Raw genomic sequence first — 19,570 nt, forward strand, 5'->3', positions numbered from 1 at the left:
GTCACGGAATTAATGAAAAAAACAGAGTAGGAAAACAAACCACAGAAGAATCAGGCGAGGCAAATAAAGGGAAAATAATGGTCGGTTTAAAGAAGCCAGGCACTTTCATAGCAGGGGTAGTAAATGCTACAATGGAGGTTAAAACCAAAACAGAGAGAATACAAATAATAGTTAAGACAGCAGGTCATCATCTAGATATCAGTGGGCTGACATGGGAGGACGTGAGAAATGATCTCAGTATTCAAGCGAGCAGGGAACAACCAGAGGTTGGATAGCAGTAAATAAACGCTCCTTCTACCAATGGACAGGAATTTAACCAGATGTGATGTGTTTACACGAAACATCGCTGAGACCAAATTTGGATTTTAAAATATTTGCATATGCTTCTGTGAGTGTGATAGGAGGGACGGAGTAGAAGGAGGCTGTAAAGATATTTCATGTAGAGAAATGAGTATAGGAAATGAACAAGAAACAGTACAGATATGAACAAGTGAGGGAGAATTGTTATAATTAACTACTACAATCCCTGCAGGAAACTAGATGTGATCAGTTTAACACACATTGAAGGGCTGGATGGTAATAGGGTGTTTAATGCACATAGCACGTTATGGGGAGTAAGAACAGATGCAACTGGTGAGGTGGAAGAAGTGCTAGAAGAAAAGGGCATGGCTAGATTACATGTACACACAGGGATCAGAAGAAACATCAGTAGGTAGTGATCATTTTCCAGTGTTATGTAAACTATTACTACAAAGTAAAAAGAAGCAGGTGGAAATATCAGAGAAATGGTTATTTAGTAGTGCAAAATGGGAATTATTTAACTATATATGTGAAATAAGAATGGATCAATTAGACTTAAATGAAGATATTAACGAGTTTAAAACACCATTGCTAGAAGCTGTAAAGTAAGGGAAGAATGAAGAGAAAGGCTGTTCCCTGGTGGACAGAGGAGTGTGCTACAGCAGTGAAAGAAAAGAATAAAGTTTCAGGATTTTAAAAAGAACTCATCATTTTCAGAATGCAATTAAATATAAGCAAGAACAAGCAAAGGTTAGAAAAACTATACGTAAAGCAAAAAAAGGCAAAGCTGCCTGATTTTTCCGATCAGATCTGCTGGAACATGTGCAGTGTGAAGTTTTTGGTTTATAGACTTTTACTTTGGTTAATATTCATGGTAGAAGTGCCGAATGCCATGCAGTAGGCAGAGATTCATTCCGGCCGCAGTGGTGCTGTGAAGCTGTGAAGCTGTCGATCGATTGACCAATCAAAGAAGACTGGGCGCTAAAACAGAACTCTCAGTCAGAGGGTGAATACAGCTATATTCAAGCAGACAGTAAGAAATGAATATACGTTTTCATGAACAACACAGCCCCGCCTCCAGAGCCGCTTCGCTGGCCTCCTGCCCCGCCTCCTGCCCCGCCTCCAGAGCCGCTTCGCTGGCCTCCTGCCCGGCCTCCCCGTCCAGCTACCCACTTAGTTCCCTGCCCTGACCCCTTTGGTCCCGAGTACAGGTTAAGCTCCAAAGACACTGGATCCTACATTTCCCAGAATGCAACCAACAGCAGCTTTGCTAAACCCTCGCTGCCTGGTAAACACCCATGTCTTTCCAGCTCCACACCCCGAGTTTGTAATGCAAACTTTGCTTTTATTATAAATTTCAAGATGAGATAACTGTGATGACATAAACTAAATAGTACTCTCTGTGTAAAATATCCTTTTATATGCCTTCTACAGAGGTCCCTATGGTTCATTGATGTATGGTTCAGATAGAAAATAACAAAATGACATAAAGAAGTTTTCATTTTATTATCAATAAAAATCCAAAATGTGTAAAACACGTATTTACATAGATATTCATAAAAAGTAAGACTTTATCAAACTACTACCCTGGAGAGTATACTTTTTACACAATAAAGTAATAAAATACATAAAACATCCACATAACAATATTCAGAGAGTATGAAAGTGTATAATATTCAAAATTTATAATTATATAAAACAAATTATTTTATATTTTATTTGCATTTTAAAACTGGCTTGAGGACAAATTCTAAATGTGCATTTTATTTTGGAACTCCAGAGTGGTAAAGTCTTTTATTTTGGTACAAATACAATTCCATATTTCTGCTTGTGTCAGTACCTGCATTCATTATGATAACAACATTCAGCTGAAGTGATGACCTTTTTGGCCAGTGAAGCATGAGCATTATGACATTAAATCGATGATGAATAAATGTATTTTACTGTACAAACAAATCCACATGCTAAATACAGTATGTGTGCTCAGAGGTCAAGTGATATCCGAAAATGCTGTGCTCTTTGGGCAAGTTCCTTTGCAAACTCTTGAGCCTCATCTAGAGCTTGCTTATCTGGGAAGTGCAGCGCCGCTTTCTTGGTGGCCACAGCCAGCTGCTTTAGGAGAGCACACAGGTGGTTGCTCTTACACAGGAGGGTCTGAGTGGACCCTCCCCGTTGGGCCTCTCTGCACAGGGTGTCCACCAGTCTCTGGCCCACCATGATCACCAGCTTACTTTGCAAGATGAATTTCTCTGGTGGTTGGCCATCCCGAAGGCTGCCAACAAATCCCCCGATGGCCTTCTGGAGGGCGCCAAAATAAAGCCGGCAGTGCTCTGACACAGAGGGTGGTCGAAGTTCTTCTGTGCCTCTGCCGGACTCAGAAGAGTGATGCTTGTTATGAGCCTAAGCAGTAGAGAAATTGAACAAAGAAGGTGAAGATGGTCACACATTATGTCTTTTTCTGACTACAAGGAAAGTTTTTGAATCCTGAATGGCAACATACAGTATGTAGATGGTTATATAAAAATCTAATTTTCTAAGAAACAAAGGTGTTTTTCGATTTGGTTATGCTCATTAAATAGGTGCAAACCCCTTGTCTTAATAGCTGATACTCACCTGTATATTGTTAGAGACTATGTCTGATGTGATGTTTTCTTTTGGTTCCTTCTGCTGCTGTTCAAAGTCATTCTTAGTCTGAGAAAAAGTCCAAATCAAATTAATTATCATGAATCAAGTTACCTTATTAAATATGATTTGGGTTTTCTTTAGTTAAAAGTGCATGATTCAGTTACCATGGTAATTTAATCATGCACTTTTAACTCACCTGTAGCTCTACGTAGTCGTTGTCATCCTCCACTAAGTCCCTTCCTTGTTCACTTTCATCGGGACTTTTCTTTGTCTCTATTTGAACTATGTTGCTGAGAGGCTCTGGAGCTTCGTGAGGGGCTCTGAACAGAAGCTTCCCATTGGCATTGATGATGGATACCAAACGCTTGATGTCCTCTGGAACAGTACGTGCCACCATTACGAAACGCTCCAGTTGGTCAGGTGTCTGGACCTTCCCAAGGTCCTGACAGAGTATATTTAGGGGCCAGCCAGCCATGTTCAGAGCACTTACTGATTGTTGTAGGATCACACCTGAGTCTTCCACGATGGACAGCTGTTTATAGAGCTTCGTCTGAAGGTTGGCATCAGTCAAACGGCGTGCATTGCCCTTAACGTCCAAGGCAAAGTTTAGGAAGCATGTCAGAGAAAATGTAATCCCCTCTGCTGCTTCTTTGATCTCCTTCAAGTGTTTCTCCAGATGTTCTTTGCTCCTCCAGTGACTGCTGACAAACTCCATGAGACAGGGGACGGCCCTGCAAATGGACGCTTGCAGGTCTATAAGTCTGCGACAGGCCTGATCCTGGCTGAGCGTTACTTCTCGCAGAGGCTCAGGAGAGGACGAACTCAAAGCCAGAGAGTCACAAGAGCTGGTGGAGGAGCTGGAGGCCGTGCTGATTCTTTGACTGTCTGCTGCAGAGAGTCGTAGGTTTCTACCTCGCTCGTCGTCCTCCTGAACCAGTGACTCCCCACTTCCAGGAAGGTCATGGTAAGACGTACAGGCCAGGAAGTTCCTCATTCGCTGCAGGCGCACCCTTGTGAGTTCATGAGCATTACTTGAGTCGCCCCTGCATTCTAGTGGTATATGATCACTAGAGGGTTGACTGAGTACTCGAGAGAAAGGTTCCTCCTGTGGTGGAATTGCGTATACTAACTCCTCTGTAAGCCTCTGAGTTGGGGGCTTGTCATAAATTGGGACCCTTGGCAACACTTTGGGTGGACTCAGGATGTCAAGTGAATTGGGTTTTGGTATATCATAAAGCGAAGGAGACGGACTGCCTCTTTGAATGGGCCAAGCATGTGCTGGAAGATTGTCATAGAGTTGCCTGAAAATGGCTTTGGAGCGCATGGTATCATAGGACACTTGGGGTGGACTTTGTTTCTCAGGACCTACTGGCACATCATAAATCCATTCAGGCTTGCGGGGGCTAGGAAGGGTGCTGCATCCACCCATCATTTTCTGCTGGGCTTCTGTAGTCAACGGAACAGGGATGTCGTAGTTTGGATCCTGAGGCAAGTGTGGTGGAACTGCATACACCTGTGCACAAGAACAAAGTTGTCATTATTAGTTATGCAGACTGAAAAGGTGTTTAGACTGCATTTCAAAGTGAGCATGTCATAGGTTCATTGCTTCTTTAGTCCTTCTAAATGTCTGAAACTTACATAAGAGTCTACTGGACTGCTACACCTTAAATGCTCCGGAGAGTCAAATTGTTTCTCCAGCTCTGAAATAGGAATCAGTGAGTGTTTTCGTGGCATATTTCTTGGAGTCGTTGCTGCCTGCAAATAGAACATCACAAAAACAGTGAAGTGGCAAATATCTACAAAAAGTCACAATGTGTGTGATGCATCTGGTTCTGTATATTTTCAGAAGCTCACAGTGAGAAGAGAGGATTGTCTTGCTTGGCTCGGGACATCGTAAACCTCCCCTGTTGGACTGGACACCATGCTCAAGAATGAAGGCTGCAGACAAGACAATATTGGGGTTGATTGTTACTTGCACTGCTTTGATCAAAGCTGCATTACCTCATTGACCTCTGCATCAACACATTTATGGGGACAGTGTTTGTTCTGAAGCCCATGGTGAGTTCCGGAGAACCCTATTATGCATGCACAATTAACGCAGCTTTATAATAGAAACCATGCTGCTCATTGAATATTAGGTGGCTACTGCAGAAAGGAACAGGACTCCCCTGGAGCAGGAGAGGAAATTCATAACATGTGGGTTTATTTCTCTCCACCTTCTGCCGTACAGACACTTCTGTCTCTCTGGGGTCTCTGGCGGCATGAGCTGCTGTTTGCAGTTAAAACTGTCTGAAGTCTGTGTCTGTTGGTCTTTTATAGGCCATAAAGACCCCGGTGCTGCATGCCTGTCCCATGGAGAGGCCCCTGGTCCCCATCTGTAAGCTCTTTTACCAGCAGGGGTTTCACAGCTTTGCATTTCTGCAACAGTCTAACCGCTCTAATCATGAGGGTGAACATTTCCCAAGAAAAACTCCAACTTTGACCCCAGATAAATATACACACTATCATCTACAATTAGAATGTTGCTCTTTCCTACTTAAATTTAATGCTTGTACTACTTAAAGAAAAACGTATATGTACCTTGTTTTCCTCATGTCCTTCTGTGCTGTGTCTAAGTGCTGGCGGGACTGGAATTTTTGAAGCTGATAAAGGACTGGACGGGACCTTGTAGATCATGTCCATGCGTTCATAAGCTGGGCTGCTGGACGGTCGTGGTACACTCGGGATCTGGTAGATATTTTGTGCAGTTTCAGCATCAGTAAATGTATTCTTTTCAATATCATGGCTTAATGAGCCCTCAGTGGTTCCAGTTTGTGGTAAAAGCTGCAGTCTATTTGCAGGGGCCAGACCATGGCGTCCATAAAGAGAACACATCCACCATCCGCTGGTGCCGGCCACGTTTTGATTCATCACCATGACGATGTCCCCTTTTCTGAAAGCAAGCTCATCTGCACACTCTGCAGTGTTGTCATACAGAGCCTTCGCAAGTTTGTTCTAAAATAAAGAACAGGGGAAATGAAAAATAAATATTAGGAGATAAAACATACCTGTAGAAGGATAGTACGTGGCACATTTTAATGAAAAACGTAAGATACTTGACACAAAGACATCCTCCATCTCTAATTTGCACAGTACACAGTACAGATCCACATTTAGATGGAAGTTCTTACTTACAACTGAATGTTGCTGTACATTTCCTCTTGCAAAATGTTGCTTAAAGTTGCACATCTGACTCAATATCAGATTCACAAAGAAAGATTGCACAATGTAATTTTCTAAATCATAAGTAACATCATTACTAAGTCACTCTTTCTCTTATTGTTAACGTGATTGTGAAACAACAACAGCAACAGCAAACTAAGTACAGTTATTTCTGTTCTGAATGTGACATCTTTCTTTGCTCTGTATTTTCACTTCCTATTAGGGCTTCATGCATTGAGGTAACTGTTTAACACATTTCTTCTTCCTCTTGCAGGCTTGCAAGCATCCTATCTCTTGACTCATTCCACTCTACATATTTAGAATCTAATTTATACTCTGCAAATTAAAGAATGATCACTGTGCCTGTGCCTGTTCTTCTGTCAAGTCACTGCCACTGGTGAGGCATTCTTCACCATCACTAATCCTGCAGCCCATCAACTGCCCAGCTCTTTTCTGTATGTCTACATGCAATGACCACAAGCACTGACAGCTTCCTTTATTCTTGTGTCAACATCTCTGCGATGGTGGCTCTTGTTGTGCATGCTGCCATTATGGGAAACAAGTATGTGAGGAAGCACAATGCGAACAAGAGCTGGGAGAAGATGGATATAGATCAGAGGGTGTGGTGAAATATGAAAATATGCTCTCAGCCAGTCACATGGCACCGAAGCAGCTCAGCCATTCACAGTGGCACATGACGGCAACAGCTCAACAAATGGACGGATGCTTCTCCATGCTTCCTGAAACAATATATCACAAAATGTAATACCATTTGCTTTTAACGGATCCATCTGATGTGTTTGGATGTGGTTATTCTGTAGCTGTCTCCTGTTATTTTCACGTGATTTAATGTAATGAAGAAAAACTCTGTTACTGCTTAAGCTTAATGGAACTGCACTCTGACATTTTGATCAATGACCTCTTGTTATATAGTATATTATGTTTATTACTCAAGCACACCATTATAAACAGATGTTTAAAGTTGTAGATGTAGTGCAACTAATATGAACTACTTCATAAGCAGTGTGGTAGTTAAAGTAACTCCTAACAATAACTACAGTAAAAACTACGATGATTCCCTCTTAAACAAAGTGAAGTACAAGCATTCAGAACCATAAAATAGAAATACTCAAATATAGTACCAGTACCTCAAAATGGTACTTAAGTTCCTGAGTAAAGGTACTTGGTAACATTCCACCACTGACATGTATAAACAGAGGTCACTATAGGAATAATGGTGCAGACAGACCCTCGACAAAACAAACACAACATCCTCAGCTGATAAATGTGTGTGTGTGTGTGTGTGTGTGTGTGTGTGTGTGTGTGTGTGTGTGTGTGTGTGTGTGTGCGTGTGTGTGTCTGCTGGCTCTGTCCTCTCTAAGGGTGAATCCTCTGCAACAAAGAGCCCATTCACCATCAGATCCCGACACGCTTGGCACCTGTTGGGATGTAGGCCTGTGGAGCACACTGACCGCAGCAGACCATGGCCCCCCCCCCCTCACACACACACACATACACACACACACATTGCCTAATCCCCTGGGTCAAGTGAAACACATAGGGTCAAATGACAGTCAGCGGCCGTCCCACCGACATTTACGTTGTTGTGCTCTCTCCAGTGTACTCTACCCTAAGATAACATTACAGACTGACCATCACGACAAACTCTGCATGTCTTACACTCATACTGTATTTAATCCATCCATGTCATGAAAAGATGTTTGTGTAAAAAGCCTGCAGAGTTTCATTGCCTGTAGTTGCTGCCGGCCATAAATGCCATTTAAACCAGAGCCTATCCTGTGACCTGATTATTGGTGACACTTTGCCTCAGTTACACTTTGTCCAAACTTGATATATAATCTGTCTGTGTGTGGATCACTGAGTACAGTAACAAAATCAGATTCAGCTGTGACTCTTTTGGATTCCTGCACACGCCTGCTTGTGCAGATCAGCCTTCTGACAGCTGGTCTTCAGCTCTTTAACTGCACAGCTGTCTCTGCCTCTCCCGACCCTCAGCTCCATCCTGTTCACAAATTAACATTGGCCCAACACAAGAAATGCTTGCTTTAAAAGCTTCTGTTGAGGCAATAAGTCGCCTCGGGCCAAATTAAGCTTCTTCAATTCAACGCTGGATGTGGAGTGGATTATTGTTGTCAACAATTATATTTTTAACTGGCCGTGATATGATGTCAAACTGTTACCCTTACACCAAACACTCAAGTAGGGCTGCAACTGCTGATTTTTGGTTAATTGTTTAGTGTAAAAAAACTAAACAAAAAGACCTTGAAGGTAACATTTAAAATTACAACCAACACTCCAAAACCCAAGAATATTCCATTTACAATGATACAAAACAGACCAGGTGAAGCTAGAACATGTTTGCTTGATAAATGACTTAAAGCAGGACGAGTGAGTGAAGATGCTGTGAACGTGAAAAGGATGGGATAATGCTAAATGGTACTGAAACAGTTGAGTGGAGGAGAGTCATAAAGTCAGTGATGTCTGTTATTCACAGTATTTACCTGAAGAGAGCGAACATTAGCTTCCATAAGCTCCTGGTCAGACCAGGTAAGGCTGTAGCAGCAAAACTCTTGAGTGCATTAAAGTGAGCGAGGTTGTGTTTTATTGCCTATGAATTCATCTTTTCCTTTGTAAAAGAAGAAATGTGTTATTTCTACTTTCATACTTGAGCGACTGATTGATTATCTTTCCTCAGTGTATATATATTCAAACCATAATTAATCTAACTAGGTACTACTGTGGTGCATTATTAAGGTATTGTGTATCTGTGCTAATTAAAGAATGGAAAACCACATTTTGAATGAGCAATGCTGTTGGGTGAAAACTTTTTCCCACACAATGAAAGAGCACCTGTAGCGCCACACTATCGAGTCAACATAATCAGAGCAGGAACCAGTGTGGGAAGCACACTCTGACCTTTTGCCCCCTGGCATCCCGGGGGGTTCAGGTCAGCACCTCATTTATTATACATTCAGACACACGCCAGGCCCAGCACAACACTTACAGTGGTGGTGGTGAACAAATCTGTCACACTAGACTAAAAGTTCACTCAAATTTAGAAAATATATAAATTTTCCCAGACACAGTGGCAGGAGCAGGGTGTTCAAGAAGAGGCAGAGCACATAGCTGAGATAATCTCTTTTCTTAATGTGTCAGCCTGTAAATATGGCATATTAGATGTTCCCACAGAGAAACTGGGACAGACAGACAGAGAGACAGGCAGACAGGCAGACAGGCAGACAGGCAGACAGACAAGCAGACAGACAGACAGACAGGCAGACAGACAGACAAGCAGACAGACAGGCAGGCAGGCAGACAGGCAGACAGGCAGGCAGGCAGGCAGGCAGGCAGACAGGCAGGCAGGCAGGCAGACAGACAGGCAGGCAGGCAGACAGACAGGCAGGCAGACTGACAGACAGGCAGACAGGCAGGCAGGCAGGCAGGCAGGCAGGCAGACAGGCAGGCAGACAGACAGGAAGGCAGACTGACAGACAGACAGGCAGGCAGGCAGGCAGGCAGACAGGCAGGCAGACAGACAGGCAGGCAGGCAGGCAGGCAGACATACAGACAGACAGACAGGCAGGCAGACAGGCAGGCAGACAAGCAGACAGACAGACAGAGGAGAAAAAAATATTTGGTATCCCTGTAAATTACTTTCTGACATGTTGGGAATTTACTCCCAATCGATCAATTGTATCATCTTAAATGATCCTCAGATGTGCTCCATGGAAAATCACCTTTGTCAACCCAAACAGGTCCAAGAGGAGACTGTGCAGGCTCCGTGGCAGTGACACTGACTCGCTGCAGCTGCCCTGGTATTTCCTGTATGGGAACTCTGAGAACTTTGTCAAAATCTCTTAAACAAATGTACACAGGGAAAACTTCCTAGGACATTCCACATAGACAGCTAATGTTTTTATTACAATATAAGACTGACGAAACAGTAACTAGATTTTATGTGATTCCAAACTATCCAAAAAAAGCCTGTTAAAGATGGGTGGATTTATGTAATCGCCAATAGACTATGTTGTTATTTCATCAGTTCATGGAATGTTAATGTGGTATAACAATCCGTGAAATCAATAGACTCAGGGGACTCTTTGCTACTAAAGCTATTGCTATACTATATTTAACATGAGAGAGATGAACATTTTATGGTTTTATGATCAAATTTAAACATTGTATTTTAATGCTGAATGACAGGCAGGGCTGCAGGGTTCACACATACGCATTATGAGTATGATTTAGAACAGAAATGTAACCACTTCCTACAAACAGTGGAGGTCAGAGTGCTGGTGCAGATATGTGAGGTTTGTGATATTTAGAGAAGTTTGAAAGATGGCCAACAAATAGCTGATTCAGCTCTTATTACAAGCAGCAATGCTGTTATTGTTTTCAGTTCATTATGGCAAAATGTGCTCCTGGAGACACCTGCTGAAGCAGGAAGTACCACAGAGGAGGTTTGAGTACCTTGCCAGGTGTTGATATTTATGTCTGTCTGTCTGATTTGGCATCGCAGCTGGAGGCATCCCATCACAAGACTCTAGTTTCAATGTTTGATTACGGCTGCCACACTACAGCTTTGAGTTCAAACTGTATCTAAGAACAAACAGTAGAGAGAACAGACTTACAGCTGATTACAGCAGGCAGGAACTTATCTCACTGCTTACACTCTGCTGTTATTTATACTCACACTTCCTCCGTCTCATCCTCTGCCTCGGTGCTCACTTGGTTGCATACTTCTGTCACAGTTACAGTGTAATGGAGCGTGTGGAGATGTTTGACTTGTGGTCAAAATTACCAGTGGTCGGCTCTTTTTCCCTGCACAGACACAATCTATCTTTACCTATTGGACATTGTTAAACAAATAGGGGGAAAGGTACCCTGTGGACTTTTTGGCCAGCATTAGTGCTATCGAGCAATGTCTTGATAAGTAGATCCCGGCAAATGGTAGCTAAGTGAAGACAACAAGTGATGGCATGGATTCTTTTTTGTCAAACTAGTACCTCCTATGTCAAGAGTGAACTTTCCCCTGAAACTGAAGCAGCCTCCTAGCTATGCAACACAGATGTAAAACATGTGGGTTTCAGAAGGAAAGACAGATTCACAAGGATACACAGGAGACTCATCAGGATCTCTTTAGCATCCTCTCATTTAAAGTAGCCTCATTATCTTTGTAACAGAAAGCATCAGGGGTTATGGGATGTGGTGTGAGTAGCATGCATTATTTTGGCCTCTTGTGGGCAGCACATCAAGCTGACATATTATCACCCTACTAAGCTGATATTAACAACATGCTGGCAAACAGTTGCTTATTTACATCCAGCAGACATGTGGAGTCGTGTTTCTGTTTTAAACAGGCATTCAGTGAAAACCAGTACTGTAATATGTATTCATCCATGTAGTATTACCTTAGTAATTGCCTGGTCCAGGTCTCTATTGAACATTGACCCTAAAGCCCAGGTGGGATATTATATATATACATATATATATATATATATATATATATATATATAATATATATATATATATATATATATATATATATATATATATATATATATATATATATATATATATATATATATATATATATATATAATATATATATAATCCTGAATGGCTGAATAACATACAGGACAGATGGAGAATGAAACTTCCTGCTGTGTGAAGCTCATGACTGTGTACTGACCGGCTCTCAGATGACAGAAACGGGCAGCACACGAGGCCTCCCAAAATAGCTCTCAATGAGCTAAAGAAGAAATAAATTCCCATATGAAATAACCTCATAGAACGGAAATGAGATTGCCTAAACTGAGTTAGTCATCGATGAACCGTTTTGTTTTTTTAACGAAGCGATGAATAAGATGAGCTCAGTTACATATTTGCTTTGCATGGGAAAATGTCAAGATGATGCATATCCTTTCTCTCTACTGAGAGCTACAGCCAGGACCTGGAGCTTTGCTTCTACATTAATCATGTCAAGGCTTTTGAAACATGTTCCACTCAAATACCCCCAAACCAAATGATGACTGGGCCGTGAAACTACTGCTGTGCAGAGTAATTCTGTACTTTTAATCATCAAATAATTCAATCCATCAATCAAAACTAGTCTTAACATATGTGTGGAGAAACTGTAGAAGAAGAGTCAGACATACTCTGGTTCTCTGGGACTACATGTAATCCTTTCTCCATCTGCTCGGGGACCTTTAACAAACACTGACGTGTAGAGACAAAATGCTGCAAATATATGGATTGGTCATTTCTTGGTCTAGCTGCAAACATATTCACCAACAATAAGTAATAAAACTTCAAATTCAACACTAATTTCATCAAAACACCTGGGCCAGAGTGACAGCCCAACTGAGGTTAAAGAGGCATGAAACTGGAACCCTCAAACTAAAAGTACACACGAGATACCAACATGACACATGTATGTGTTTCATAATTCATAAATCATAAATCATTGCAAAAAGAACCAAACATATTACGGCTGCACAGTCATATGTGCAAAATGCAATAATCTCATTTATGAAGGAGTGTGTGTTAATGAGGCTCTCAGGTTACAACTGCAGTGGAGCTGTGTGTAGAAATAGGCGGCCGCTGACACTGCAAGTTAAATTGAAATCCAAGCAGGTGGTCTACAGGGACATTCCTTTGGAAGAGCACTCGTACACAACAGAGCAGATACAGTATGAGAGTATCAATCTGAAAACGTTGACTGACTAAGGTAATTGTCCCTTTGTCAGAGGCAGCTGCAGTACTCACCATGTTTGTTGTGTTCAGTGTCCACACAGAAGAAGTCTGTTTTTTCAGTGAACCATCTCACCCATGAGTGTGTGTGAAAACTCTTGAGGTTTTACTCCTCGTCAATGTCTCACAGGCATATTGTCTGAGCTGTCACTGAGAGCTACACTGTTGTACAACCTAGGCGGAGTCATTCATACACGGAGCTGCTGTCCTGCAGCCCCATTGGCCAGAGAGACAGCCCCTTCTCTGCAGCTGCCCCACCCCTGGGTTTTTTTACTCGCTTCATGTCACTCTGTGCTCCCCCCGCCCCCATCTTTCTGATAAAGCAGAAGTAAATTACTAGTTTACTTTTCCAACTAACTGAGGAAATTATTGTCATCTTCTTTAATCGTGCTTCCTCTTTTCTTAGAAGTCTGACACATTCCTCCAGATGCGTGGCAGGTTTGGGGGGGGTAGTTTGTTTGAACCAGAAATTCTTGCGGCTTTACTCATTGTCTGGACAACACAGACAGCGGCGTCCGGGAGAGTAGGCTTGGGGGTTGGGAATCTTCTTTTTCTGATATTTTGAGGGTGGCACTAAACAAGTATTTTAAGATTAGAATGTTTTGTCAACAGAAAACTAAACCAATGTTTCAATTTCAGACTGCTTTCTACAACGACCGTGTGTGTGTGTGCGCGTGTGTGCCCATTTGCACTCCCTGCAGGTTGCTCACTATATACAGCAACAACTGTGGTCTTAAAATATCTACAGGATATTACCATAGCTGTGGTTATGAGTTCTGAAGGGGACTTTTCACCATCAAATTCACAGAAGAGGCTCGTTCCTTTTAATTGTTTAATAAAAATCTGAATTACAACAAAAGACATACAAAATATAAAAGTGGAAAAGACAACAAATAACTCAGTTGTTAGTTATGACTGACAACTGAAAACTCACTGATGTGAGAAGAGTTGAAGTTTCCAAACAGTGAAAGGATTTTAAAGGTCAGACCTTAAATGAAAAAAGACAAAAGGTTCAGTGTATTGTTGACAAACACATCTAGAGAAATGACAACTGAACTCCTTCTTTTCTTAAGTACTGTCCCACGAGTTCCACCGCAGTTTCACAGGAAATACAACCGATGAGGACAAAGTGAGGAGTTCACTGAGGTCATGGAGCCAGCAGTGTGTGCTCCTCAGAGAGGGGAGAGGGGAGAAAGGTGAAGGCTGGGTGTGTCTCAGTCCGTGGTGGTGCGGCGGTACCAGAAGCGGGCCCTGAAGTCATCGCTGCAGGTCATGAAGCCGGGGTTGGTGGGCGAGTGGACGATGCAGCGGACGATGTTGTTGTGTCCCAGAGACAGCAGGTTTTTCCTTTCTGCCGTGCGTGAGTCCCAGCAGCACAGACTGATGGTGCGCTCATCTGGCAGCAGCACGTAGTCCTCCGTGTGGTTGAACACGCCCTGTGTACGATGCATCTGACGGCCGCTCAACCCCGCACCTACAACACACAGGGGGACAGGTCACTGCACTATTTCTATCAGATGAGTGGGTCTGTTTATAACTCAACTCATTTTTTAATGAAAACTCTGTAAAGACGGGTAGAATATGCATTTGATGGCTACACACATGGTAGCGTGCTCACCGGGGGATGATCCGTGTAGAAGACTTGGAAACAAAGACACTGCATAGTGTTGTTCTTGTATTGCAGTATAGAGCTAGTTAGCCTGAGTAGAAATATAAGTATAATAATGTGAGATTATTTTAACCTAACCTTGTCCGCCTGCTTAGCTTACATACAGATATTAGATTTATTTCTTATTCATTCATGACGATGAGCGGAATCGTTATTTTTTTATATTAAAGTGTTTTTAAGGAAAGTCTTCACTCTCTTGACCTCTGTCCGAGCGATCCTGTGTTTCACTTGCTGAAAGATGAGACATATAAAAAGTACAAGAAAGACCCAGTGTCTGCTGAGTGTCTGAGGTAAACAGTTTCCATAGTGAGGAGCTCATAAATAGTTCTGACGAAATTTGCATCAATCTTACATACATTAGCATGGTAGCGGTTACACCACTCTGACAACATTACCATTACGTGACGTGTTATAAGAAAGCTTTAAGAGTTTAATACACGCTGACATCATTGTCTTCTTACTTAAATATTTACAAAAGAATAAAAACATTGATTAACGCAGAGAAGGAAAGAATGTCACTCTCAAGAAGATGACGTCTTTACTCACTACAACAATTATTAGAAGAACTGGAGACCATGTTGTGATGGGATCAGTCCAGCCTCACGGCCAAATCAGATCAGATCCTGAACCAAACTTCCTCAACTGGCTGTGTGGGCCGACAGTCCTGATGGTGGCGCTACAGCCACGGTCTTAAGTTTAAACTTTGCATATTCACAACAAATCAGCTGTATCTGCTAGCAATTTGCAACTTTCCTATTAATCTAGGCACAAGTGAAGCCCATCATTCGGTTTTAAAATCCTATCTATTTTTAATAATTACCGGGTTCAATGTGTAAGATATGGCAGAATTTTTGTTTACAACATTAAAACAATGAACTAACATTATCAGCAGAGTGTGAAGAGGTAACAGTGATGACGTTATGTCAAACACATCTCTGTGTTGTGTTGCAGAGATATCTACTGACGTTAGCATGCTAACAGCTAGCTGCACTTCGTCCAGCCTGTAATACCACTTGTTCCTCTGGAGGTGATAGTGAGTCAGTGTAGCTGCAGTCTGCCTCAGACCAACATGAGAGGACGAAGAGGTACAGCTGCACCGACTGGCCTGGTCTGTGTGTGGTTTGATAGTTTGTTTATTGGATTAAAACCAAAGTGGCAGAAACGAGAAAAAGACCGGCGCTCTTGCCTTGTCCTCCCAGCTGCTGGAAGACTGCTTCACCGGGAGGAGAGAGTAGATCAGCAAACTTTCTGTTGCTGGCGTTACACAGCTTAGACCAAGTGCAACCGCCAGCTGTAACTCCCAGGCACTGGGGTTTGTGTGGGTCCATCTCCGGAGTTGCTGAATGCCAAACGCTCTCCTTCCGGCCCGGTGGTCTCCTGGCCGCGAGGAAGATGAGACGAAGATGTGGGTCGTGTTCTCGTTTCTGCCACTTTAGATTTAGTCCAATAAACAAACTATCAAAGTGTGTAAGTGTTTTTTTTTTGATGTGCAAACGGAATTAGATATGAATGAAACTTGACTAAAGACAAATTGAATCATATCAAACCAGCTTTGAATGTATAAGAGCTGCGAAAATGTATCAGTTGGTTTTGCTTTGGATGACAACCCACGCACTAAGATACTTATTGAATCAGATGAAAGGGATAGAACACACTTAAAGTCACAAAAAGCAAGAGGTCAGATTCTACAAATTGCCCTAGCATGTTAAATATAAAGCATTCTAACGTATGACACTTCTTCCTGCATGACCCTCCTTAAGTTGATGTTATACTTGCAGACAGTCCACACAGTCACAGCGCTACAAGTGGTAGTGTAGCAATCTACTGCGCATGTGTGGAGCACGTCCTCCTGTCAGACAGCATAAACAGAACTACTACGCGTGCGTGGTGTTTGGGAGTATATGCGAGACTTTACCTGTGTACTTGACCAGCGTCCGGCCTGTAGAGATTTCCCACAGTTTGACCACAGAGTCTTTGCCACTGGACATGATGTACTTGGAGTTCTTGGAGAAGATGGCGGAGCAAACCTCGGCTCCGTCGTGGGCCTTCTCGAAGGTGGTTACGCAACGGTTGGAGACGCCATCCCACAGCTTGATGCTGCCGTCCTTGCTGCAACTGACGTAGCTGTTGGCGCTGGGGTTGTAGCTAACGCCGCTGATGGTGTCTGTGTGCTGGTCCAGCGGGTTGCAGGACACGAAGCACTGGAAGGTGTTGACGTCGTAGAGGCGGAGGGTGGGGTGCTGCGTTCCCACCAGCAGGAAGTCACCTGATGGGTGAAAGGAGATTGAACGCAGCATTTCTGCTTCCTGTTGGAAAATAGACGGAGAGATGATTGAATTACAACTGATTTATAGTAGTCAGCATAAATTGAAATTTTGCAATATCTCAGCATGGTTTACGTTAGCTTTGGAAATTCCCAAACATAAGACAAATTATACAATGTGTGGGAAAACCAGAGAAATTCTGTGTACAAAATCTGACCTGTATGTATTTAAATGCTCTTTTTGCAGAGGGCTTGGAGTAGTCAAAGAGTTTGAGGGTGTAATCTCTTGATCCAGAAGCTAAAATCTGTTCAGTGGGATGGAAGGCGAGGCAGGTGACTTCGTCTACGTGGTCATACAGTGTCCGAATCACGGGGTGATTCTCCATGTTTTGCTGAGCTGTCTCATTCATCATCACCTGACACATAAAGACACACACAAATCAGTAAGCCTGCTGGATTAAAAACGTGCAGTGTACCCTCATCTCAAATCTGCCTCACCTCAATAGGCATAGCACTCTTGGCCAGCATGCGTTCAGTATCCAGGATCTTGATGGAAGCGTCAGCAGAGCCAGTGGCAATAAGCTGGCCATCGCGGCTGTATGAAGCGACACGGCATGGACCCTTATGGGATGTTACATAGCAGGTCTCATACTCTGATGCCTCTGGAGACATGGTCTGGACATCAGCATCAAACTCCAGATCAATCCCCACACCAGGCGCCACTGTATCTGAGCGCCCAATAGCATACTGGACTGCACTGTCATCATTTTCCATTCCTGAAAAAGGTTGGAAATGGAATAATTAGGGGCTTTTGATGTTGAACCATCACGCAGCTCAGACATGAAGTAAACCCATCTTACCTATCTTTGCCAGCTGCATCAGCTGCTCAGAGGGCGACACGACATTCTGTGGTTTGACCTCATTGATGAGACTGTTAGCGATGCTGGTGTATCCGTCATAGAGCAGCTGGCTAATGATGAGCTTGTACAGGTGCTGTCGGTCCTTCAGAGTCGGTTTGGGACGAAACATGATGGGTCACTGTGACCAGAAAAGGTCTGAAACAAAAGACACAATGTCAACAATTAATCCCGTGACTGCGTTAGCCGCTGCTAAATTATCTATGTTTCACAAGACAACATCTAAGGCAGTCATGTATCTGCCATACATTTCAACACACAACAAAAATAGTCAAGCTGGGACAAGAAAGTTATGGCCAGCTAAACGAATGAATGGAACTTGTGCTTAGCAGTGCTGCTAACAACGTTAGCTTTGTTGCTACAGTGAATACAGAGCAAAACAACAGTAGTAACGTTCTATGTATACGAGCGGATTTAAAGCCGGAACTGGCCGGAAGTCTGTATTGTGCAATGACAGCATTATGTGCCGTTTAAGGAGGTGAGTTGAATATTACATTTTAAAACATAAAAATATCTAACCCTCTTCAAACTTCCAATGGCGCTTCTGGACCTAAACGTGTGTTACGCTGTACGTATAAGCGTCCTACGTCACAGCACTGAAAGACTGTACAGTGATGTTGCGTTCATGGTAAACTGAATTTGAAAATATAAAGTTCATGGTTAATAATTAAATGTCTATGTATTAGTGCCATACTGAATGGGACAAGGAGAGTTGTAGTGTAGTGTAGTGTGGTGTTACACCTTAAGGCTTAAGCTATAAAATGAGACGTTTTGGTGAAGAAAATGGTGGCCGCGCAATGACTAAATTTGAAGAAAAATAACCCAAAACCTTACTCTATCAGATTTGTCCACTTCGTTTTACCATTTGGCACAAAGTAGCTATCTTTTTCTGAAACAAAGTAAAAGCAAATGAAAAATTCCAAAACACACAAAAGCCCAAACATTCAACACTCTTTTTTTCTTTTTATCAATAAAAACAACAACAACAGATTAATGAATGATATAAAATAACTGTTAGATGTATTGGTGAATAGACTTTATTTCCCTCTACACTAATGGCCCAGCAGAGGGTGCACAAGTAGTCCCCTCAAAGACAGAGTGAAAGAAAAGCTTCTGCCCAGGATTGAGCACAGCTTTGTTGCTATAATTGCAGTCTTAGCTTTACAGTTGTATGCTTGAAAATGCCTTGTGCTGAGCTTCATGTAGAACACAGCAGCTAAGACGGTGCTATAGAGTAAAACAGAGACACCTATTATAGTTGACAGTTTATTACTGATGGGTACACACACCGTGTTCAGCAGCTTGTAGTAGACATAGTGGTGTTCTTGGTAGTGGTGCTGAAGACAGAAGTGGGGCATGAGACGGCTATTGTTTATCCACTGAAAAGGCGTAAGTGAACATGTAAGTGGATTTAGGCCTCCAGCAATCCAGCAGCCACCCACACAGTCTCTCAGTTGCCACATCCTGCAATGTAGCTCATCACTACAAAGCAGGCAAAAAAGACAGAAATGGAGTGTAATACATGCAGATGGATGCTGGTAGCTTTGCCTGTTAGAGAGATGGGCCTATTCAATTGATACATTTGTCATTTCATATGCAAAGTTTAGCAACAGAACAATGAAGTAAACTGGATATTTACCGCCCTGGGTATACCTTTGATCTCGGGCCATGACTTGAAAGACCTCGTATAAGTATAATTTGACAGTGAAAGGCCAGTAACTGTTTGTCTCAAATGATTGAAGATGTACTTTAGTTGTAGTATGATGACATGAGCTTTTAGAGCATTTTGTGTAGATGTATTTGTGACTACTGGGATCATGT

At 42.5% G+C, this 19,570-nt stretch overlaps 2 protein-coding genes across 3 annotated transcripts; both read right to left on the reverse strand.

Moving 5' to 3' along the window:
- Positions 1–1,787: 1,787 nt before the first annotated feature.
- cass4 (Cas scaffold protein family member 4) lies at positions 1,788–13,064 on the reverse strand. Of its 2 annotated transcripts, XM_029431883.1 has the most exons (7): positions 12,916–13,064; positions 5,506–5,919; positions 4,780–4,863; positions 4,564–4,680; positions 3,122–4,438; positions 2,914–2,991; positions 1,788–2,700 (listed from the first exon to the last, which is right to left on the reverse strand). In XM_029431883.1, the coding sequence occupies exons 1-7, from the start codon at positions 12,916–12,918 to the stop codon at positions 2,284–2,286; spliced, it is 2,430 nt and encodes an 809-aa protein (XP_029287743.1). In that variant the 5' UTR covers positions 12,919–13,064; the 3' UTR covers positions 1,788–2,283. The 2 variants fall into 2 exon arrangements, with proteins under 2 accessions (XP_029287743.1, XP_029287744.1); XM_029431884.1 differs by lacking the exons at positions 4,564–4,680; positions 4,780–4,863.
- A 654-nt stretch (positions 13,065–13,718) lies between these two features.
- cstf1 (cleavage stimulation factor, 3' pre-RNA, subunit 1) lies at positions 13,719–18,377 on the reverse strand. Its single transcript, XM_029430724.1, has 6 exons — positions 18,269–18,377; positions 17,693–17,887; positions 17,331–17,608; positions 17,051–17,248; positions 16,485–16,875; positions 13,719–14,374 (listed from the first exon to the last, which is right to left on the reverse strand). Exons 2-6 carry the CDS (start codon positions 17,859–17,861, stop codon positions 14,115–14,117), a joined length of 1,296 nt encoding a protein of 431 aa, XP_029286584.1. The 5' UTR covers positions 17,862–17,887; positions 18,269–18,377; the 3' UTR covers positions 13,719–14,114.
- Between the last annotated feature and the right edge of the window lie 1,193 nt (positions 18,378–19,570).

Source organism: Cottoperca gobio, chromosome 5, assembly GCF_900634415.1.
Source record: "Cottoperca gobio chromosome 5, fCotGob3.1, whole genome shotgun sequence".
Lineage (NCBI taxonomy): Eukaryota > Metazoa > Chordata > Actinopteri > Perciformes > Bovichtidae > Cottoperca > Cottoperca gobio.